The sequence below is a fragment of the Gasterosteus aculeatus genome, chromosome 20 (genome assembly GCF_964276395.1).
Source record: "Gasterosteus aculeatus chromosome 20, fGasAcu3.hap1.1, whole genome shotgun sequence".
NCBI classification, from domain to species: Eukaryota; Metazoa; Chordata; class Actinopteri; order Perciformes; family Gasterosteidae; genus Gasterosteus; species Gasterosteus aculeatus.
Genome location: NC_135707.1, coordinates 13580752 through 13605426, shown reverse-complemented (window position 1 = coordinate 13605426; position 24675 = coordinate 13580752). Strand labels below are relative to the sequence as shown.

The 24675-nt window shown below is 40.8% G+C and overlaps 1 protein-coding gene across 1 annotated transcript in view; it reads left to right on the top strand.

Moving 5' to 3' along the window:
• dnah5 (dynein, axonemal, heavy chain 5) overlaps window positions 1-24675 on the top strand; it is a 65509-nt gene that overhangs the window by 33865 nt on the left and 6969 nt on the right. Inside the window, exons 57-81 of the mRNA XM_078094086.1 lie at window positions 1-173; window positions 574-704; window positions 1283-1436; window positions 4088-4355; window positions 4965-5088; window positions 5418-5525; window positions 5835-5949; window positions 6114-6290; window positions 8042-8245; window positions 9149-9328; window positions 11346-11483; window positions 12878-13013; window positions 13384-13565; window positions 13984-14118; window positions 14991-15146; window positions 16446-16628; window positions 17691-17795; window positions 18076-18214; window positions 18642-18756; window positions 19844-20034; window positions 20572-20693; window positions 22130-22279; window positions 22810-23055; window positions 23186-23405; window positions 23696-23901. Of these exons, the coding sequence (XP_077950212.1) occupies window positions 1-173; window positions 574-704; window positions 1283-1436; window positions 4088-4355; window positions 4965-5088; window positions 5418-5525; window positions 5835-5949; window positions 6114-6290; window positions 8042-8245; window positions 9149-9328; window positions 11346-11483; window positions 12878-13013; window positions 13384-13565; window positions 13984-14118; window positions 14991-15146; window positions 16446-16628; window positions 17691-17795; window positions 18076-18214; window positions 18642-18756; window positions 19844-20034; window positions 20572-20693; window positions 22130-22279; window positions 22810-23055; window positions 23186-23405; window positions 23696-23901 (4058 nt within the window). The remainder of the gene's footprint in view (window positions 174-573; window positions 705-1282; window positions 1437-4087; window positions 4356-4964; window positions 5089-5417; window positions 5526-5834; window positions 5950-6113; window positions 6291-8041; window positions 8246-9148; window positions 9329-11345; window positions 11484-12877; window positions 13014-13383; window positions 13566-13983; window positions 14119-14990; window positions 15147-16445; window positions 16629-17690; window positions 17796-18075; window positions 18215-18641; window positions 18757-19843; window positions 20035-20571; window positions 20694-22129; window positions 22280-22809; window positions 23056-23185; window positions 23406-23695; window positions 23902-24675) is intronic.

Genomic DNA, 24675 nt, shown 5'->3' with positions numbered 1-24675 from the left:
GCGAGGAGCCAGAAGGTTCTGATCTTGACTTGCCAAAGGTGTATGAGCCCATGGAATCGTTTGAAAGTTTAAAGCAGCGCCTAAACATGTTTCTGAGCCAGTACAACGAGAGCATCAGGGGTACTGGCATGGACATGGTCTTCTTTCAGGATGCTATGATACACCTGGTTAAGGTAATCTTAAGACTTCTTTCTCATTTAGCTACATCAAAGTTTTTCGAATATAGTACAGAATCTGTAATATCAGCGGGAATCAACAGCCGCTGATATTAAGTTATAGAGGAGGACAAAAAGTGCTGTCAAGGTTTTAGCATTGAAATTTGAATAAATGTGTGGATGCATAAAATGCACAATGTCACAAAGCTGGCTCAAAGCATGCAGACAAGGTCCTCATGTTTCAACTGTGTCTCATTGCATGCTTTTGGTATGACTTAATTTTATTGAGCTTTTGCGTGATTCAATTACAAAATCTTCTGCTCCCTCGCTTGTTTTTTTCTGATTTTTGAAATTGCAACTTGCAACTCCCGTTATGAATCCTAGTTTTATGTCAATGTTTGGATTTTGTGTGGTGTAGGTGTCGAGGATAATACGGACAGCTGGCGGCAATGCCCTGCTGGTGGGTGTCGGGGGTTCAGGCAAGCAGAGCCTGACCAGATTGGCCTCCTTCATAGCTGGATACAAGATCTTCCAGATCACTCTCACACGGTAATGCTCACATATAAGGGTTGTGTGTATGTATATATATATATATATATATATATATATATATTATATATCAGTTCATGTCATAATTTAATACTCAAGGAATCAATAAGAAAAATAGTCCTTTTCTCTCTGCTTGCTGTTTTCTACACGTTGTGTCATTCTGGCATCTCTGTCCTCTTGTTTCCCTGTGTGCATTCGTCACCATCATATTTCCTGCCTGTACTTTTTCTGACCCTTTTTAGTGTTCACTATTAATATTCATGAGATTTGAAGCCCTCTAGAGAACACATGTAGATTTGATGTCTCTGCTCGTCTTGTTTTTTTTAGGTTCAGGTCTAGCTGTTTTTTTCTCCATATGCATCCAGTACAGATGTTTCTGTCTTTCTGATGCACACTAAAATGTACTCACATCCTCTGGAACCTGACTTCTTTCATTGCATTCCTGTGAAATATCCCGTTGAAATACCATTATCGTTCTCGTTCTATTTATGCGATCAATTACAGCCATTATTGTTACGCTTTCACAGACACTTAATTTTCATCTCTGAGTGGATTTAATGCATTCTGTCCTGTGCCAGCTCCTACAACACAGCCAACCTGATGGACGACCTGAAGGCTTTGTACAGAACAGCTGGCCAAAATGGCAAAGGCATCAGCTTCCTCTTTACCGACAACGAAATAAAAGACGAGTCCTTCCTCGAGTACATGAACAACGTCCTGTCATCTGGAGAGGTCAGGAGCACACATTGTTCAAAGTTCTTCTTTATTATGTGCTGTAACATAGCATTAACAAAGGACATCTGTATTCTTTACTCAACACATAGAATAGTGTCTGGATAAACCTTGCTGCTATAGCTGATATGATGCTACTGCAAATGGTTCTAAATATTCCCTAGTGTGTGCTTTATGCACATACATTCCAAGACATTTGTGAGTTACCATGGACATCTAGTGAATAGAAACAGTCAAATAAATTATTAAGAGAGCGTGCTCAAACAGAAAATGTAAATGTATTGTGTTCAGGTGAATGCAGTGTCAGAAATGTGTTTAATGCAGTCTTGCTAATCAACACAAACACATTATCATGACTAAAGTGTACCGTGGAAACACAAAGCAATGAATCAGATACTGACATCACATGACCGGGACACCGCGAAAGCACTGATTCAGAGACGAGAAAACAATGTTGTCTGGTGCCGGATCATGAGCGGTGCAGTTTATCTTAATTCAATCAAATTTAAAAGCTAATTATTTTTCCTCTTTCAGTCCGATAGCATTTCAATTATTTTGCCAGTGATTTGGATGTTGTGAACTGAAGCTGTGAATGATGAAAGCGACAGATCCTCCCCGTCCTCTGCATTACAGCTGCAGGACGGCCTTCACGCTGTCTGTCTCTGTCACAGCAGCAATATGAGGAGGTAGCTTCCAGGCAGGGCCTGCGAGGAGACCGTCCTCGCTCCGCTCAAAGCCTCTGCAGGCCGCAGTAGTCCAGATCGGTCCGCGCTCAGGTTTCACCCTGTTCCACTAAAACTGCTCGCTCCAAATGATCTCAAGTGGGTCAGACTAATGTAATAGAGCGGCGGGCCAGCTGTGATGGTAATTAGATATTGTCCTGCGGGACAAAGACATTTCCACCACGGGTCTTGAGTTTGACACATGTGCATTATAGTGTGTAACTGGGAGCAATAGCAGACATTTTCTGCTTTCTAATTTACTATCCTCTTTCTCTCCTCCTTCTCTTATATTTGTGTGTCCTGCCTTCCTGTTCCAACTAATCCTTTCCCTTTTTTCTCTGATTGTGTTTTCCATCCTGGTTTGCTTCCTGCTTCATGTTTCTTCTATTTTCCTTGTTTCCTGCGCTTTCCTTTTCGCTAATTAAATGTGTTGCTTTCTCTCCTTTCTGCCCCTCTTCAGCCTTTCCTCTTCCTCCCTGCCGGAATAACACTTTAAGCAGCAGCTGCTTTACCAGTCCGTTAAATCGTCTTATGTAGCTGTGAGCAAAGTTTGTGTTTTGCTTTTGACCGGCAGAGAGACAGTGACAGAGATGAGATAAGAAAAGGAAGAGCAAGCTGTTAGTTTGAGGTTGGTTATGTGAGATATAGCTAATTGATGGTTAGGGACATGGTGCTTTTAGCCACAAAACCACATCTCCTCTGCCCTCAATCATGTTCATGTTACTGGCTCTCTCTCTTAGTAGCTTGGGATTTAAAGGTGCAAAAAGCAGTGTGCGATGCAGGGCCACTGTCCCCGATGTCACACTCGGACAAAGATGGCGTGTTTTTATTCATGGTTAAGATTTTCTTTTCACTCGTTTACTGTAACCATGGTAAAGGGAAAATGGTCAGAGCAAATAAAGAGTTCTAGACAGATTTGAATAGATTTTAAATTGTGTGCAGGCGTAGCCCTGTATTTTGAAAATCAAGCCATTCTGAGCCAATATTAGAGAATGGGGAAGTAATTTGAAGGATTCAAATAGAGGTGTGATTGTTTTTGTTTTTTTACACAGAAACGACACAAAATGATTCAAAGCTAAAATAACAAGAGAAACAAAACACATTTACACCTAAACCTTACCTGATATCAAACCCACGGACTTATTAAATATGTGATTATATCAAATATATTAATACATATTACCTATATTTGGCAAATCCCCCATCTAGACTGCAGGTGTAACAGATGTGGGTTTCCCACGTCTCACACGACAGCACACAGTATTTTAATCTATGCAGATGTTTCCACCAACTCGGTGCAGATGCGCACCCAAGTTCTATCTCACAAACTACCAAGGAACGAAATCTTAATTATTTATTCAGGCCCAAGTCCTTATTACTTTTTGACAATACACAAAACATGAGGTTGATGGCCGATAAAAAGGAAAAATAAAAATAACTACCAGGCCGCCGGGCAGCTGCTGCGGAGTGACGGCGCTGCAGCCACTGGTGTCTTTAGCAAATAGCCAAACACCGTCCAAAACAATGAAAAACAAGCAAACTGTTTACTTCCACAGTGTTCATGTTAGCAAAGCAGCCACTGTGTGGTGGCAATATATTGTGTGTGGTTCGTTTAGGTGCAAACAGTTTTCCCTCAAATGTATCTCACTCAGTCCTTAATGGCCACGGCCAATAAAGAATTGTGAGTGACGAGTCAGCAGTCAATCAATAACAGTATAAAACAGCCAATAAAATGTTGACAGTTTTGGTCACTAAAACCACAAGAGATCCTTGAGGTTGCAGCTATAAAACCCCTATAAAATATAAGTTTATACAGATACACACAAGCATGCACTTACACATGACCAATCTCACTGTCTTAGTGGAGATGATCGTTGTTTACTTAATATTATTTGACTTAAATGTTTGTGTGTGTGTTTCTATCCTAAGGTGTCCAATTTATTCGCTCGTGATGAGATTGATGAGATCCTCAGTGAACTCGTCCCTGTCATGAAGCGGGAGTTTCCCAGGCGACCACCGACCAATGAAAACCTGTATCAGTACTTCATGTCACGTGTCCGACACAACCTGCATGTTGTTCTGTGCTTCTCGCCCGTTGGAGAGAAGTTTCGCAACCGGGCGCTAAAGTTTCCCGCATTGATTTCTGGTTGCACCATGGATTGGTTCAGCCGCTGGCCAAAAGATGCTCTTGTTGCAGGTACATTTCACCAAATTTGTTTAAAATCCATGTGATCTGCTTATCTAATGGTATTATTTGTTTCCATGAATAGAATATTCCTGATCTCAACAGTGTAAAATGAGTGTCTCATTTGTGTCTCATGTGCTTTCAAATTTTTCTTAATTAACTTTGTTAAAAAACTTTTGTTGTGATGCAATGATTAACTGCTGTTAATTCCTCATCCATCATTTATCTACGTATGAGGTCTTTCATTTATCTCATAGTGGTTTCTTCTGAAAGTTATAGAGAACTGTGTTTAGTAGGTCGTAATTACATTTTAGATTGTAGTATCTCAAATATTTCATTTTCTTTCAAAAGTTCATTTTGTCCTTGAAAATCTTTTCCTTTTGATTCTGAATTTCCACTTAATAATTATCTTTAGTCAGTTAGAAGAATAAAACTGATGACATGTAACCCATAATCCATAATGTCCCATTCATTTCTGAATGGAAAAGTGCTGTAATGGCATTTTAGAGTGTTAAACAAGAAACAAATTAATATATGTATGTTTACATTTGCCTTAACTAATCTCCACTCCTCTTAATTCTGCTCTCTGTTATTCTTCCTTCTCAATCTCTGTCTTTACAGTTTCGGCTCACTTCCTGTCGGTCTACGACATTGACTGCTCACCCCAGGTTAAAAGTGAGGTCGTCCAGTGCATGGGTTCTTTCCAGGACGGCGTAGCGGAGAAGTGTGTGGACTACTTCCAGAGGTACAGCTTTTTGTCAAACCACCTCTCCGTCTCTGCTGAGGCACTGTTGAAATAAATTTTGACGCACCCATTTTTGAAAATTTGGAGAATCATTATTAGAAATGGAAAATGTAAATATACACTGAAAAAAACATTCTATCAAAGAGTTGGTAAGAAGTTAAAATAAGACATGAAATTAGGGGACAGAAGATGGTACATTTTGTTGGGACATTGCTTTTTCTGGCTGTATAGTGGTTTTACCAAATGTTGATTTATTAAAACCCATTGTGCAAATAATTCTCATTCTTTTTAATATGACGTGAAATTAACATATTGTAATCTAATTCTAGATACCGACGTTCCACCCACGTCACGCCTAAATCCTACCTGTCCTTCATCCAGGGCTACAAGAGCATCTATGAGGAGAAGAGGACTGAAGTCAAGAACCTGGCCAACAGGTTATCACGCATACAGAATTATGTGTAAATAAAATGAAATATAGCCTCTAAAAATATATTGGCAGGTTTTCAAGTGACATTTTGAATTTAGGTCAGACACTACAAACCGGCAGAGGATAAAAGCTGTTTAAAGAATATACAAGTATTTTCACCACCAATTATCCAGTGGATCAATAGTTGGGTCAGAATGTCATGTTCTGTTCCAACGGCCATGATCCCCGGTCTAGGATAACGAGGCCCAGGCTATATGCTGGGATTGCCAGTGGCTGACTGGATTACGTTTACTATTTCTCTTTTCTTTTTTTTTAGGATGAACACCGGTCTCAAGAAGCTGAAGGAGGCATCAGAGTCCGTAGCGGCACTAAGCAAAGAGCTGGAGGCGAAGGAAAAGGAGCTTCAGGTTGCCAACGACAAAGCAGACATGGTAGGTTTCAGACAGCGTGGTGTTTTTTCTTTGCTGTAATGTTCCTCAGAAAAATGATTAAAGAAATAGATGTCTTTGTTTTATTTTTTTAAATATTGACGGTGAAATGAAAGTTGAGATTGTGTTGAGTGACAGCTTTGTTGGTTCCTTGTACACTCACCCAGGTATTGAAAGAGGTGACGGTAAAAGCCCAGGCCGCAGAGCGAGTGAAGGTGGAGGTGCAGAAAGTGAAGGACAAGGCCCAGGCCATCGTGGACAGCATCTCAGCGGACAAGGCCATCGCCGAAGAGAAACTTGAAGCTGCCCGTCCAGCTCTTCAGGAGGCGGAGGCTGCACTGCAGGTTTGGGACTCGAGAGTTCGAGACTCCTGTGAACCATGTAATCGATATTTTTATCTCCCTCAAGTGGGCAGATTTCCCAAATGTGTTTTCCTTACGAATTGGTTTGGGAACAAAGGGAGACAGATTCAAAGTAAACCTTAACCGCCTCAGCGAATTGAAACGCGCCGAATAACACGTTATAACAGTTATTTACTCGGTCCTATGAACTGTATAAATAAAATATTTTGTTTTGTTTTTATTTTCATGTTCCTTACACAAACTATTTTCATTCCAAGCTACCGCATCATGCAGAGCCAGAGCTCGTATCTGTTAACGCTGTGTGCTGCTTTTTCAAGCATAAGCTTGGCCTGGTCAGTAAGCTGTGTGTTGGAGCAGTTTATTGTGCCCCGCTGTGTGACCTAATGCCTCCCCTACCAGTATACTTCCATGCCTCACGTTGTGTTGCTTCAGGGGACCACTCGGAGCCCTCTGTGTCTTCCTGTATGCAGCCCGTGCGTGTTTTTCCTGCTGCCTTCCCAAACAGCAGACAGCGGGTGATTCTAAAGTTAGCCTGATGCTCTGGGGGCTGGAGCTGCGTTGTAATTAAAGCTGTCCTCCTGTGTAGTTTGTAGCATACAAATCTCCCAAGGGAGGGCAGCAGGATCTCGCTGCGGTAGAGGAAAATTGATTATATATGTGTATTTCTAAGGAGGCAATTGGTCGGGATTGATAAGTTTGCATTTTGATTACGTAAAAAAGATATAGAGAATTTTAAATGCAGCTGCTAGCGCACACGACTGGACTGCTGTCGTAAAGCTGGACTTTTTTTGCATCTTTAAAGAGGCTTCTTCAATAATCGAGGTAGTTTCAACATTAAACTGGTTTTAATTCAGTGAACAAACCGTGAAGCCGACAGTAAACACACAATCAATAATCTCTGCCCAGACAAGGGCCTGATTCTAGTCCGCTGTTGTGTTTGGCAGAGTTGCATTAAGCTCTGAGAATAACGGGACCTTTGTTCCACTTGTTGGCGGGTTAACAGCAAGTGGACTTGACTGAAAGAGAGCAGGTTGTGGAAGTTATTCTCTTGAAAAATGGTGATCCATGTGATGATTGTGCAGCGTGCACAGCGCACTTTCTACATGTAGCCCTTTTCTTGGATATAGCTATTAATCAACACAAGAAACGAGTTTTCATAGAAAAAATATCAAGAATTTTTTCAGTCAAAGACTGCAGCTCAGTTTAGCCGGTTTTGGGAGATTCCGGATTAACGAATTCAATATGGATTAATTTCATTATATGTATGGAAAATTAAAAAAGGTTATCCTTTTTGTTATTAAATTAACATCGTGAGTTCATTTTTTCAGTCACAGATGACAGTATGACAAAAAACTTAGTTGCTTGATGCATTACTTATTTCATTGTTAAAATACTGTGACTAAGTTGCAAGAGCAAAAACAGAGTGATTGGTCCAAAACATTATCTTGTAATTACTGAACTTAATGCAGTATGCCAGGTGGGAGGTTCACACCACCCTTGAGCTGATACAAAGTGGAAATGTAGCAGGGAAGTGAGAGCAGAAACAAGGAAAGTGCCAGAAGGAGAAGAGGGGAAGATGCACGGGGCCAAACGAACCTCCGTGTTTTACTCTCCTGCTGCTCTTGTCAAACTGCATCATCGTGTCCTCGTGTCCTGTGATAGAGAGAATATCCTGTATACAGCCAATATCCCCCACAAATCCCCTGTACGTCTCTTTTTTTGTCCCCACTCAGACAATCAAGCCGTCAGACATCGCCACTGTGCGAACACTCGGTCGCCCCCCCCACCTCATTATGCGGATCATGGACTGCGTGCTGCTGTTCTTCCAGAGGCGACTCAACACGGTGAAGATCGATCCAGAGAAGAACTGCAATACGCCGTCCTGGCAGGAGTCTCTAAAACTCATGACGGCTGGAAACTTCATGGGTAGCCTACAGGTACACTCGTTAATATCAGATTTGAGGTTTTAAGTCAGATAAAGGACAATAATTTAATGTTGGTGTAACAACCAACCAACACTTTTGTATGCCGTTCTATAACATCCTAGTTGGGAATCCTACTTTAAGATGCTACAACTGCTTTTTGTTGCAACCCAATCGTATACTTTTTATTCGCATGTATGTTACACTCACTCTGTAATGGATACAATCCGCTGCTTGTTGTAGTTAACTGTTCTTTAGAGTAATTCAACGCTAAAGTGAAATGATAAATTAGGATAATTTGTAAATTGGGCACATAAGTGTAAATACATGTGTGGTCATGGAGATCATTCCTCAAATTTGAATCAATAACTGCAACATTTACAACTTTCTTTGGTTTACTTGATCCACTTTTACCATCTCATTGTTGCATTTTTATGTACTATACTGTATATTATTATCTATCTCACTAATCTCATATGTCTCATCCCCAAACTGCATCACCTCATTTAATTTACCTTGTGCACCTCTATAAGTTATCTTTTATTCTTTACTTATTCTGTTTGTTTTTTATTTCCCCCCCTATTGCATAGTCCTCTTCTTTGTATATTTATCCCTCCCTCATCCTGCTTTTAAACACCTCTACCGTGTCTTTTCCCTTTTTTTTTATCTCCATCTCAGTCATCTTTACTGTCCTCCTTTCATTTCCTCTTGTACTTTCACCACCTTCTTTGTTCTCTTTCCTTAATCCCTCCATATATAATGCTTCTCTTTTTTAAATCCCAAATACAAAGACATGTTTCTCTGTTTCTAAGTATCACAGCCTTTTAGTAAAGGGATTTTTCATGAATTGGTTGTGTGGTTAAGGTTTATATTCTCTGTGTACTAACTGAAATAGTCCCTTCCTTCTCTCCTTTGCAGCAATTCCCCAAAGACTCCATTAATGAGGAAATGGTTGAGCTGCTGCTGCCCTACTTCGACATGCCTGACTACAACATTGAAACGGCTAAACGGGTGTGTGGCAACGTGGCCGGTCTCGCATCCTGGACCAAAGCTATGGCCTCCTTCTTCTCCATCAACAAGGAGGTGTTACCATTGAAGGTAAAAACAGCGCAGTCTACTATCTCTGACAGTGGTTCAATAAAATAAAAGTCCTTAATGATTTAGAGACCAAACCGGAACACCTCTTCAATATTATCTACCAATTTAAAAACCCCACTGTGTAGAGATATGCTGTAATAGTTTGGTTGCTGTTTGTGAGTCAATGTTATTGATATTGAATCATTAAATATTGCGTCAGCCAAAAATAAATATAAAATGTATAAAGTTATAAAATGTAGTGATTTTTACTTAATGGAGTTTGAAAAGTCATGTTTTTTACAACTAAAGGAAAAGAAGGTATGCTGATTCAAACAGCAGTAAGGGCTCTGTTTGCGTTTAAGTGACCACTTTACTTTAAAGCTCCACTGATGAACTGCTTCTTTGCGCCAGCAGCGCTTTGGTCAGTATTTATTTATCTATCTTCCAAGGATCTACTAATTCCACACGCAAAACAATGGAGTAAGACCGACTACTCTGCACACAAAATGCTTGAATAAGCGAGGGCACCTCACACACACACATGTGGCTGCTCTCTAAACCCTGTGATTTCATGCAAATGTCCCAAATCATTTGCTAGTTTGTCTTCCTGCCAGTGCAGCCTGTGGTTGTCCGATGCATAAGAAGCATTTCACAGGGTTCAGTTACGCTTTTTGATTCTGTTCACTAAAACCAAACTCCTCTGCTTTCCCCTGTTAATCAATCTGTAAATAATGTTCTTTTGTACCCATTTGTCTTCCCCCTTGTTATCACGTCTCTTTTCCATAATTATATTGCTTTACGTTCCCTTCTCTCCATCTCTTTTGCACCTTTGTGCTTCTTTTTCCAATACCTATCTCACCTCCTTCTTTTCCTTATCCCCTCTCTCCCTGTCTTTTTCTTTTTTTAGTTCCAAGCGTCCAGGGGAACAACGTGCAGCTCCTCTTTGATGCTGATCTTTTTCTTTTAGCATCGAACGCCGTCCCCCAGATTGATTTCCTAGCTTCCTGCTCGGGGTTGCCTTGCCTGCCAGACAGAGATGCAGTTGGACAAACAAACAGACCGACAGACATAGATTGTCTCATCAGATGTTAATTAACGTTAAATAAATACTCTATTTAAACTTCCTCTTCCCCAGGTCATCCAGGCTCACCATTATCCCCTTAACCTCTTGCACTGGTTTCCCTTTAGTGCCAGCTCTAGCGGAAAAATGTCTTCTTTCCTCTCCTCCTCCCTTGTCCTCCTCCATCTGCCCTCAATATGGGTTGTATCTCTAGTTTCTCTATCCCTCCCTTTCTGGCCGAGCGTTTCACACCTCGGGCTTCAGTGACGTGCTGCACATCTCCTACCTGAATGAATTACTATTATTATGACGCCACGGCTCTAGACAGAAATGCATTATAACTGAGCGATGCATTACCTTGTATTTCCGAAGCATTTAAAATCAATCAATCAATCGGCGGGTTCAGTTGGCTAGCTGTGAAAAGCTATGCCTCTCACTAGTGCGAATCCAATAAAAGGAGGTGCACATGCTGTTCTTGTATGACTGCTAGCTGGCCCCCGGAGTCGCCAACCTTGAAATCTGATTGGTTAACGCCACAGTTTTGTTTGGGTTCACTTTAAGCTACAGGCGGCTGCACTGTTGATTCAGGAGGCCTCAGGGCAAATCTCTTGGACTCTGGCAATAAATGATGGCTGGAATATTATTGGATAAAAGCTCTAACATAAAGGCCAGCCCTCAAGGCGGACCCGCGGCGGGAAGAAGCACAACCAAGAGGAAAACTATGAAATGAAGAGAAAAGACCACGGGGAACAATGTAATACTTATTTGTGGAAAACCCTTTTCAAAATAAAATGTATGTTTTAAGGATGTTTTGGCAGAGAAGGTCTTGCTGGCTAACATCCTCTTACCTCTCTTGTTTGTCTGCTGCCTAAGTTCTGCCTCTTTCTCTTTTCAAGACCTTTCTGACCGTGACCTTTTGAAGACACAGACAAGAAAACATGAAAGATTCCTCTCTCTCTCTTCTCCTCTGTTTTACAGGCAAACTTGGCAGTGCAGCAGAGTCGTCTGACCATAGCAAATGTCGACCTTCAGAAGGCTCAGGCTGAGCTCGATGCCAAGCAGGCAGAGCTGGATGTGGTCCAAGCGGAGTATGAGAAGGCCATGATGGAGAAACAGGTCAGTAGCGTTCCGTACTTCCCAAGACAAAACACATCAGAAGACATACAATTTGACATCTATAGTAGCAGACAAGCACTATAGTGCTCGTTTCTGAATTCTGAACTGGCTGTTCTGTATGATTGTTTGAATTCCTATTGCGTCCAACACTGTCTTTGAACTTCACAATGTACAGTAACTTTATGTGTTTCATGTACAGTATATTTAATGCACTTAAACAAGCTTAAAGAAATTGTCAAAAATATAGAAAATGGATGGATTCTGTAATCGCTGTTCCTATCTGTCCGTATCGGAAGAAGCTAATGTGGTGCCTCTCGGTGCTATTTATAACTAGCGTGTGTTCCTTGACAGCAGGAGCTTTAACTTCCTGTTTAAACATCATTATACATTATAAAACAGTGTATTTAAGACTGTGGAACGAGCGGTCTCACAGCAGGGGGTCGTCTGTCAGAACACAGTCTGTGAACGTCTGCAATGACTTTTTTTTTTTTTTTTTTTTAGATCAATGTAACTCCCCACAGTGCCACACTGTTGATTGTGTGTGTGTGTTTAGGCTTCTGTCTGCTGTGCGTGCTTTCCGTCATCCGCTCCCTCTGTTCCGTGATAAACAGCGGCATGTAGATGGAACAGTATGTGCACCAACACTCGCTGATTAGGAAGTCTGGACAAAGCAAGTTGACTCTTTTTATAATTTGTGATTAAGACGCAGAGCTGTTCATCTCCAAGGCCCAAAAATGAGGTTGGAGGGGCTCAGTGCAGAAGCTTATACCTGATGAAACGGACTAAACAAGACTATTTTGCAGACAAATCTCATGATTGCTTTTGAATAGCTTACTATAAGATAAATGGCTTTAAAGATGTGGTTTACCGCTCACTATTTCTCCAAAAAGGAGGACAGATTGGAAAATCACAAGAAAATTCAAATAATCAATCCATCGGTTGGGGATAGCCGTGGTCCAAGCTGCAAGTTTAACGCAGCATTTATTCTAGGAAAACCAATGCCTGTCAGACTCTACACCCACTGCAGTTCAGAGTGTAGACCCACGTAAGCTGTACGTCTTTGAGCTGTTGCAGCTGGAGGATATGCCAACGGGGATGAAGAGAAAAATGATAATATGGCTGTCTTCATCACAGCAATCCCAGCAAGTCCAACGCATTGGGATTAGAGAGCATCTCAATCCAATCGATCATTTTTATACTGATACAAACGTATTCTATTCATCCACATAACAATATTTCAGAGTGGTAGAAATATGTACAGGCGTATAAAAAAAATAAGTGATTGAGAGTTTGATGGAGTGATGAAGAGACACTTAAAAGGACGGACGAGGCAGTAGGTCTGCGACACAGACACACAAACATCGACTCATTCGTCTGGCCTCCCTTTCCTCCAGACCCTGCTGGAAGATGCTGAGCGTTGTAGACACAAGATGCAGACGGCGTCCAGCCTCATCAGCGGTCTTGCTGGAGAGAAGGAGAGATGGACTGAGCAGAGCAAGGAGTTTGCTGCGCAGACCAAACGCCTCGTTGGTGGGTTTCAAAGACGGTTTCAAAGCGTAACTGGTATCAGGACATTAGGGCATCAAATAGGTGTCTCTGCAAGTCAATACGTTAGACATTCATTTCTATCATGTATGTTTGATAATTGAACTAATAATCACCAGGTCACTTGTGTGTCACAAACCCTAAATGCATAATAAACGTAATGCGCAGTCATACTTCTAATTACCAACAAAACTAAAAATTTAATTCCAAATGCACAGCTAACAATATACAGTTCTTTCACATTTGTTTATACATTTGCACCACATTAGTCTGAGATCTCATTGTGCTGGCATTCATTTTTTTCTCACACATCCACAAGACCAGTATTAAAGTTCTGAACACATTTGGCTTTTAGGTGACATTCTGTTGGCCACAGCATTCCTCTCTTACTCCGGACCCTTCAATCAGGAGTTTCGCAATCTGTTACTGAGTAATTGGCAGCGGGAGTTGAAGCAGCGTCAAATACCGTTTGGCAACAACCTGAATCTGACCGAGCTGCTCATCGATGCGCCGACTGTTAGCGAGTGGAACCTACAGGTCGGTGATCTACTTCTGTCTGCCACCAACAGAATGAACCATTTCAGTAAACATATATGTCGTGTATGTGATATTTCTATACTGCATGTAGTGTAGGACAGGTAGATAAGATGTTTAGCATTTTTTGCACAAACCAGCAGTTGCTTTATTTGTATTGATCTCCGATAATGAAACAAAAAACCTTTTTTGTTTTTGTTTCTACAAGGGCTTCATACTAAAGTTGCCTAAAATAGTTATTTAAGTAGTGAATTAATGAAGAATAAATGTATGGATCATTTACATGTTTGATGCTACGAAGTCAGATACTGAAACGCAAAACAAAAGAGAAGTGAATTATTGAAATAAAAAAAGAATATGATCTGTCATTAATGAATATCCGGGTTGAGCCTGAACCAGTCATTTGTTTTCCTTCCTACAGGGCCTCCCCAATGATGACCTGTCCATTCAAAATGGCATCATTATCACCAAAGCCGCCCGCTTCCCCCTCCTCATTGACCCCCAGACACAGGGAAAAATCTGGATCAAGAACAAAGAGGCCAGGAATGATCTACAGGTTTGAGATTTTGTGCCACTTGTGTGGACAGCTACACAATAAAGGTGTAACTGTACCATTTATTAAGATTACACTTCCTGATGGCCTGCAGTGGGTCAACTAATTGTTCCCAGTTTACTTAAATGTATATATGCATTCATTATCGCTCTGTATCTATTCTAACAATGCAACAATGCATTTCCAAAAATATACTAAACTAAACTAAATGATCGATTCACAAATAACATAATAACGTAGTCTCTGCCTACCTAACATCAGCATTACTGTTTTCCTTCTATTTCCACAGCGTACAGAGTCTTTCTCTTACTTCCTGTGCCAGTTTTAGGTTCAGATTTGTATTTGCCTCTAAAATTTCTGCAACTTTATCCCTTTTAAATTCTTTTCACTGTCAAAGCTTTTTCTCTTGTATAGGACTGCAGAAATCTTCAGATACAACCAGCCAAGGTCACTGGCCCATTTAGGGGCGACCTGTGAACAAAGTGAATGCATTCTGCAATCCTACTATGACTAATACTAATATTTATGTAATCTAATATATTTATGTTTTTAATGGTTCATACATATTGGTTATCTTAACAAAGGATACTATGTACCTTAGGAGGAATAAGGACTCTCACTCCCTCACTGTCTGTTACAACATATGAAAACAATATGATTGCTGCTGAAGACCCTTGCAAAGCTAATGGTTTAAAACAGTGAGTATTTTGGGGGATTTCAAGAGAACTTTTAAGGTGTGCCGCAATGTCTGCGAAGGACAAGAAAATATCCAACATAAAGTTGGGGCACTGTTGTCGGTAACTCGTGGAGGAGCTTGATTCAATCAATGTGTTTTCTATCAAAGTATTTACACTAATGTCATATTCTGATCGCAGATCACTTCACTAAACCATAAATACTTCAAGATCCATTTGGAGGACAGTTTGTCTCTTGGCCGCCCCCTTTTGATCGAGGATGTAGGGGAGGAGTTGGATCCTGCACTTGACAACATTCTTGAAAAAAACTTTATCAAAACGGGCTCCACTTACAAGGTAAAGTGGTTGAAATAAACTCTCCTGGTATCCTCGTGTACCAGATCGGTTCCTTTAAGTCGTGTAGAATAGTGTGGGAGAGGGAGGCGTGTGATTTGTGTGCCGGTGAAATTGTTGTGACAGTCAAGTCCCATCATCTGTCTCAAACATGTCTAATGAATGACTTTATATGGAGAATGTGGTCAATCAAACACTGTTACAGAAAATTAGTACTTCTTTTGATGGCAAGTAAAGTACAATGTATAGTTATTGACGTGCCAACAATGAATAACTAAAATTGTTCTTTCCGCCAATAAGTTATTTCTATTGTGCACATCAATGTACCTGTTCTGGGTTGCTTGCGAGGATTTGAATAATAATTCCCACATATGAATTGAGAAGTCGGTCGAAATGCACTTTGCATGTAAACTTTTCTCATCCAAGTCGGCATGAACTTAATTTATTACTCATTACATCTAAAATGGATTTTAAATGTGTCATTACGATCCTTCTCTCTCACACTCACACTCACACACACACACACACACACACACACAGACAAACTAAATCACTCTCTGAGGTTGCAAGAAAGAGACAAAGTGTGCTTCTAGGCATTTCTCTCTCTCTCATTATCGCCTCTCAACTCCTGGCTCCAGCTGATGCTGGTTGTTCAACAGCTGACACTGCAGCTGCATCCCTCTATCACACACACACACGAGTCAAACAAACAAACACACACGCATGCACTCGACCCCATATCGAACGCACCGTGTAAGTGCGGGAAAACACGCACGTACACCGCATGTTGATTGCAAGTGAGCATGTGTTACATATACAAACGGCACATCAGCCATATGTCTCGCGGCTACCTATTGAGAGTGCTGATCACATTCTATTAATATCCGGGTGCGAGGAGGAAGTGAAGGTGTCTGAGGCCGACCGCTCCAGGAATCTGAGTTTTTTTTTCTCACATTAGACGCCTACGGGGGTCAGAGAAGGCTTGGGGAGAGGGGCAGATCCGAGGCAACACAAACCAAGAAACGGCAAATGGATAATGCAAAGTTATACTGACATGAATTGTTTTTTCCCTGCACATGTGCAAACTCGCACAAACGTGTGCATGAACGTTGAGAATGCAGCAGTGTCTGCAAAGTGTGTGTTAGCTGACGCCAGGATACCTTTTACCATGTCAAACACACACACAAGACGGTCAAAGACGTGAATGTCGTGACAAAAAAGTGATTGTATCTCATTGTTGTCTTTTTGAGGTGCATTAGAGTAGATTTGGCAGAATAACCTTCTTTCTTTTTATTTTTGCAGGTGAAAGTTGGAGACAAAGAGGTGGATGTGATGAAGGGTTTCAGGCTCTATGTGACCACCAAGTTGCCAAACCCAGCTTACACCCCAGAGATCAGTGCTCGCACCTCAATCATTGACTTCACCGTCACCATGAGAGGACTGGAGGACCAGCTGCTGGGCAGAGTCATCCTCACAGAAAAACAGGTAGCCTCAATAGCTACTGTATGTACACTATAATATAGTTCCTTGGAAAGCCGTTTGAGACCAGTGAGTGAACGATGCCGACTCCTCCCAGGGCAGTATACACATGTTATCTTTGTCTATTAAGCACAAACTGTGTCACAATATCACTCCAAGGTTATTTTCCCCCTTCGCACATAAAAAAAAGACAATTATCATGGTCTTGGGACACAATATCAAGCAACAACCACACAAGATAAACAGAGTGTACATTTGCACCAATATCAAAATGTACACACGGACTTGCATGTCTGAAGGGTCAGAGACTTGATTTATTCAGCCTTATTTAAATGTTTTATAATTGCTGGGAAAAAAGAAAGAAGCTTGGCGCTACTACGGGAAGGCCAATATTCCTCTAATAATAGCTGGTAATGAAATTAAGGCTTTATACCAGATGGGAAAAGCGGCTTTTAATCTGTGTTCTAAATAGCTGAAGCTACTATCTCAGTTTCACAACGTGTGCCTTCACGCTCACACGGGCAGCATTTACAAGTCCAACATCATTCTTCAGTTTCTGGCTTTTCTTCACGTTGCAGCTCTTGTGTGTTCAAAACACCTCATTTGTAGTCACATGAAAGAAGTCACAAGAGCGCTAATTCTCATGGTCCACTCAAGAAGCACATTAAAGTCATCAAAGCAAACAAATTACACACAATGTCAAAAGTTGGGGAGGCTTTTCAATCATTTGATTTTCAAGTCAATATATTTATCTTACAGGGTAAATAAAAGGTTCCCCAAAGTATTTTGTGAGACCTTGGTGACTTGCTAGAGGGACACAGGGGTTGAGAGAGGTGGAACCATGAAGAACCTCCGGCTTGTGTAAACAAAGTGGTGCTTTAGCCGTGGTGGAATGTAACTGTGTATATTTAGAAACATTTTAATACTTGTGCTGATCAAATCCATGCACCTCAGAGTGTAAAACCTTTTGACTTGAATAATCCCTTGGCCTTTCCTCTAGCACCATGCTTGGGTCGCGTAAACCATGTGCATGCTTGGTATATGTCATCTGAGTTTTTATGACACCAGGAACTGGAAAAGGAGAGGACAGACCTCTTGGAAGATGTGACCTCCAACAAGAGAAAGATGAAGGAACTAGAGGATAACCTCCTCTACCGGCTGACCAGTACACAGGCAAGATAATACTCAAATGTATTAGAAAACCATTTAAAGTTGTTTTGACATGTTGTTATTATTAGTATGGATGTTGTAGCAGTTTCAGGAGAAACTATTTAATCACCAGTTTATCTGATAAATGATGTTTTTTCTCATTAAGCACACTGTTGATGACATGCAGTTATGTTAATCGGGAGTGTAACTGTGTGTATAACTGCAGTAGATCATTTGTAATATTTGCATATACGTTTCTATTCCCATCTATTGTCTATATTCTTGCCAATTTGTCTCTTTGTAGGGCTCACTGGTTGACGACGAGAGTCTGATTATTGTTCTTGGCAACACCAAGCGCACAGCTGACGAGGTCACTCAGAAACTACAGATTGCTGCTGAGACGGAGATCCAGATCAATGCCGCCCGGGAGGAGTACCGACCCGGTAGGTCGACCGGCTCAAAGACAGAATTCTTTCTTGGGTGGTAATTTACTAATCGCACAAAAGCGATGTTCAGAATAGAATTAATCTCCAGCTTTCCCAAAATAGACACAAGAGAACATTTGCTCAACACACACACACACACACACACACACACACACACACATACAGACACACACACCTTTAAAACGGTATAGTTTGATAAAGGTCATGATTAGACCAGCCGTCAATGTATGCATCCTTAAAGTTAAGCCTTTTTGAGAATTTCTTTCTTTACAAAAAACAATTACTTATATTGTGCAGCCCGGTAATGTGACCAAAAGTTTAATTCAAAGCCCGAGGCTGTAAATTCGTCAAACCCCTCTTGCAAGAATGTCTGCTTCAACAACCGCCCTTCTTATGACGTTACCTTTGCAACTCGTGTTTTCAGTGGCCACCAGAGGAAGTATCCTGTACTTCCTGATAACAGAGATGAGTATGGTGAACGTCATGTATCAGACATCTCTAAGACAGTTTTTGGGGATCTTTGACCTTTCTCTGGCACGGTAAGAATACTAATTTGCTTTGTTGCATGGGTTGGCTGTGGTAGTTTATATATTTTCTTACTTACACTAAAATAGCTACAGATGCATCTACCGTTGGCGTGTAAATTTGCATTGAATGCTTATTGCTCCTGATGCACATGTGGAACCTTGTGTGGTATCAGTAGGAACCTTTGTGAACACTGGCTTGTGTTGCAAAGTGCTTTGATTGGTTGCTGAGACTAGATATAGACGCACGCATATGTAACAAAACTAAGCGTTTCTTCCTAAATTTGATTGGAGAGCACCTCTGTTACATGGTTTATTTTGTTGTTTATAACTATGTACATTGGTGTGATTGCAAAATTGGGTTGTGTAAAAGGTGATATTTTACTTTAGTTGTGTATCATAAGCGAAGCTTTGTGACTTAAATTCTAGAAGATTCTAAGAGAAGATCAGTGACTTCATTAGTATCTTTTGACATTTTCCTGTCAATGTAGCTCATATTTCACTGTATTGCTCCTTACTCACTTTTAACTTAGTTTGTAATTGTCTGCGGTGTGAATTACTGTAAATAATGTAATGTTCAGTCGTCAAGCCTGACATGTAGAGTGAACATTTAACATTTAGTTTTACATTTAACATTTACATTTAAATTTACATTTACATTTACATTTACATTTAACATTTACATTTACATTTACATTTAACATTTAGATTTAACATTTAGATATAACATTTAACATTTATATTATTTATACTTACATTTAACAATTAGATTTATATCGAACATTTATATTTACATATAACATTTATATTATTTAGCAACTTTGTGCTACTGCCAAACATTATCCTTGGAAAAGTTATTGCATGGATTTACATGAATTTCTCTCTAAATGTTTCAAAAAGTAACACATGAATATTGTCATGCTTTTTTTTTCATATAATAATGCTAAATGTACCAAAACTGCATAAGATTTTAGAGCGTACGACGATTTACAAACAGCACCCCATAAAAACCATGATACATTATAGCAGAGCTCTAAAGGGCTTACAGGGTGAACATTGAATGAAACTAAAGTGGTATCTGCTATAATATGTTCTGAAACAGGTCCTCCAAAAGCCCGATCACGAGCAAACGCATAGCCAACATCATCGAGTTTATGACCTTTGACGTGTATAAGTATGCAGCAAGAGGCCTGTACGAAGAACACAAATTCCTCTTCACTTTGCTTTTGACGCTGAAGATCGACATGCAGAGCAACACGGTCAAACATGAGGAGTTTCTCACACTCATTAAAGGTAAGAGGGAAAATGGGAAAAATGTGCATATTCGGGAGCTAACATCTGAGTTTCATTGTATTCAAAACGTAAAAACATTAAGTTATGTAAAAGGGATAATAGGACTGAACAGCGTTCTGCTCACTTATTGTGTTTGTATCAAAGACCGAATGTCTCTGTTGGCTGTATTTTCTTTTTGATTCATTATATTAGTGAAGACAGATTTTTCTTAAGCTAATCTCAAGGTTCACAATGCAAATGTATTGGTTATTGTATCAGGTTACTGAATCAGAAATATGGAGTGCTCCTGACCGCAGGGATAAGAGTCAGCTACAGCAACTGTCAAGGGGAGCAGAGCAGGCGCTTACTTGCAAGCAGCTTTGCCATCTGCAGCTGCAACCTGCTCAACATTGACTGTGCATCATTTTATCGTAGAGGTTCTCATGAAGAAATTCAAATTTTGCATGTGAATATATTGTTTTTTTCTTCACTTTTGGTATTTGTTTGGTTTATGTGTGTGTGTGTGTGTCTGTATGGTTGTGTTTGTGTGGTAACCAGGAGGTGCATCTTTGGACCTGAAGGCCTGCCCTCAGAAACCAGCTAAATGGATCCTTGACATGACCTGGCTCAACCTTGTAGAGCTCAGCAAACTCTGGCAGTTCTCTGAGATATTGGATCAGGTACAACGCACACACCTGATAAGTATTGATGTACCATGACAGCTTTCTAGTTCTTCATCTGAAAGACTTCTCACGCATAACCGTGCTCGTCTGTCACGGCTTTCTCACAGATTGAGCAGCAGTCTCTAGATGTTTATTGCATATTTTTCACAGCACTCCTTTGCTCTAGTAAGCATGTCAATATCAGTCACCTCTTGTCTTGTGTCCTCAAAACGCACACACACACACACACACACACACACACACACACAGACCTACAGGGAAAAAAAAACACTTACCACGATGGAGTCTCTTCCACACGCATATGGGTGAGTGACAGCCGGGCGGCTCCCATGGAGGTAAAGCTCAGTGCTCTGTGAAATTAACTTCATGATAATTACTTTTGGCTGAGCACGCACACACGCACACACACACACACGTTTTCCTTCACATGCACAAACAACTTTATGAATACTACATTTTTGTTTGGTTGATGAACATGAAGCGCTGGATTATCAGTTCTTTGTTTAATAACATCAGTCCCACCCGAAGAACAAGGCACAGAAGGAGTTTGATATCAGAGCATCCAGAAGAGACCGAAAAACATCTGAGCCTCCTTTTTACTCCGTCATCTCACACAAACAAATCTGTATTACGCATATATATAACTTATTTTTGAAAAATGGATGGCTGTTGAGGAGCTAATGGACAAAAGTGGGCAGCTCTCCGTTGTAAAGTTGTTGGTTGCTTCACTTTCCCAAATAAATACTATAATAAATAAATAAAGAAGACCGTCTGCCTTTCAAGCCGACCACCAGTCACAGAGAAATAGGATGACAATAACCGTTATAGTAATAAACTGTCATCATTTGTTCAACATCTACAGCTATTAAATATGAAGCCTATTTAATTTGATAAAGTGCAGTGTTTCTGCTGGAAAAACCTGTATTTAATTTTACTGGATTTGTACCATAGTTTTCTACACGCCCCGTACACAAGCTGTGATAACAGCAGCAAGTTGAAAACAAACATAACTAAAAAATAATTACTAACAACAAACTCCAATTGAACGTGTCCAATGAATGAGTTCCAGAGCTACAAGTTTGATTGTAATTCAAACCCATGAACAAGTGTAAATGTGATTACAGATCAGCCTCATCCAGATATCGGTTATACAATCGCCAGGGTTATTGTGGTTCGTGCACTGTAAACACAATGTCTGATTTCCCGCTTTAACCTCATTTCTGCCGCTAACCTGGTTTCCTGCATGCATGTCATCACGGGGATTAGCAGCGCATTTGTGTATGTTGTGCCATCAAGCATTAACACCACTTCTCGAAAAGCACATGGCGCTTTCACCGGTTCAATACTAAGAGTGCATATTAAACTCACAATAATTAAGAGGCAAAAAGCACCTGTCTGTGTGTGTGTCAGAGCGGTTTACACGTTTCTTTCAGATAAGTCGTAACGAGAAACCGTGGAAGTCGTGGTTTGATAAGGAGGCCCCCGAGGAAGAGCTGTTACCAAACTCCTACGACCAGGCTCTGGACTGTTTCAGACGCCTGCTCCTCATCCGCTGCTGGTGTCCCGACAGGACCATTGCACAGGTTGGGAATGACACACACATTTCACCCAACCACAATCGGCTTCACTGCAGTACGTTGGTCGTAAGAACAGTATCGACGGTGTAAGTTCTAGTCGTACTGTTACTTAAGTTCCAATGAATCAATAACCATAAAACAGATATCACAGCATAACCTCACACAATTGACGGGTCAGCGATGGGTAGGAGATTTTAATGAGAGTTGGGTAAAAACAATTAAAAGTCTGGAGATATCTCAATCTACACTAACATGGTACTTGGCCAAGTCTCTGCTTGTGGGGAAAAGTGGAATACACTTGGTGAAACAGCACTAATCTCTACTATCTGCACTGGCTAATGGACATTGTTTTGCTCCGCTGCAGATGAGCCTGGAGTGGAATTTATTTTGTTGCAGTCATTAAAAGTATCGCAATTGTTAAAACTCTATTATCAATATAAACTATTCCATCAGTTGCAAGTTCTTACTTGGCCTGCATTACGAAGACGTAAACAAACATGTTTACTTTTTCTAATTACTCTCCCTGTCTTCTCTAGGCCCGTAAATACATAATGGACGCAATGGGGGAGAAGTACACTGAAGGGGTGATTCTTGACTTGGAGAAGATGTGGGAGGAATCAGACCCGCAAACTCCTCTCATCTGCTTCCTGTCAATGGGCTCCGATCCAACCGACTCCATCATTGCCCTGGGAAAGAGGCTGAAGATCGAGACGCGATATGTTTCCATGGGACAAGGACAAGAGGTCCATGCTCGCAAGCTTCTGCAGCAGACTATGGCTAATGTGAGTTAGTGGTCAGCGCTTAATGCTATAGTTTAATTGAATGGTTTAATTCAATGTATTGAACTAGACGTCTCCTAACTTCATATCTACATCATCACTTTGCGGTCCCTGATACCATATTTGTCCTCAGGGCGGCTGGGCCCTACTTCAGAACTGCCACCTGGGGCTGAACTTTATGGACGAACTGATGGACACAGTGACAGAAACAGACATTGTCCATGACTGCTTCCGCCTTTGGATGACCACAGAGGTCCACAGGCATTTCCCAATCACCCTTCTGCAGATGTCAATCAAGTTCACCAACGAACCCCCGCAGGGCCTCAAGGCGGGGCTTAAGAGGACCTATGGAGGTTTGTTTCAGCTTAGTTCAAACAGTTTATCAAAGGACCAGAATTTTTATTCTATCATTTTGCTTTCTTTGTATTTAATAAAAATACAATATATTTAAAACAATCTGCATTTTAAAGTTTTTATTTAGTCTTTAAAAGGGGCCGTGGTCTGTATAAGACTCCTACACTGGAGTAAAATAAAGGAATGTGGCTGACCTCAAAAGCTAATAGAACAACAGTGCTTTCCTCTAGCTCGCACTCTCTATAGTGAAAAGGTTTGCTAATGCGTGCGTCCATGTTTCCCCTACTAGGTATAAACCAGGACCTCTTGGATGTCAGCAACATGGTTCAGTGGAAGCCGATGCTCTATGCAGTGGCATTCCTCCACAGCACGGTGCAGGAGAGGAGGAAGTACGGGCCTCTGGGGTGGAACATCCCCTACGAGTTCAACCAGGCCGATTTCAACGCCACAGTCCAGTTTGTTCAGAACCACCTCGATGACATGGAAGTTAAAAAGGTAGGAGGTGACTGTTATGCAATAATGTCATAATCGGAAGGGGGGGGGGGGCAACATAAGACTACATCTGCATTGTTTGTACAATAAGTGACATGTCAGCTGAGATAAGATGACCGCTCAGAAATCTGTGTGACGCGTGTGTCCGATGTCTCGGGGTAAAGAGCATGACGGTCCCTGTACAATGACATCATTGTGCTCCCTGTTCTTCCCAGTATTCATGGTGGTGCAGGAATCTTTTGAGCAGCCTTGGCGCATGACTTGTATGTGCCTAAACTCTCCTGTCTGCAAACATTAAATATGCTGATTTTACACCAGTTATCAGAAAGAGTCAGAATTTTTCTGGCATAACCTTTTCAAGTGCTGAGGAAACTACAGTATACACCTCCAGGTTAACAAGCACTTCCTAAACAACCACCAACAGTAGTAAGATAAAGTAGAAATAGTTTGGATTGCAGCGCAATAGTGGTTCAAAGTGCCCCGTGTGTGATCGTCTTTTACAGGTGCAAAGGTGTGCAGTACTTAATGATTGTGTCTCTAACTCACACCGCTTGTATAGGTGTAGTTTTTACCAAATGAATTATGTAATCTACAATAAATAATAGGATAATATAGTCCATATAATATATTAATATAATATAGTCTGAAAAACTGTGGCATATTTGAGAAGCCTGCAATGTAGTCCTGTTTCCAAGGTTAACAAAATACGTTGTGATGTGATAGAAAAATACTTTTCTTTTAGGAATTTTTAGAAAAGTGTTGCATGCAACTTTCATG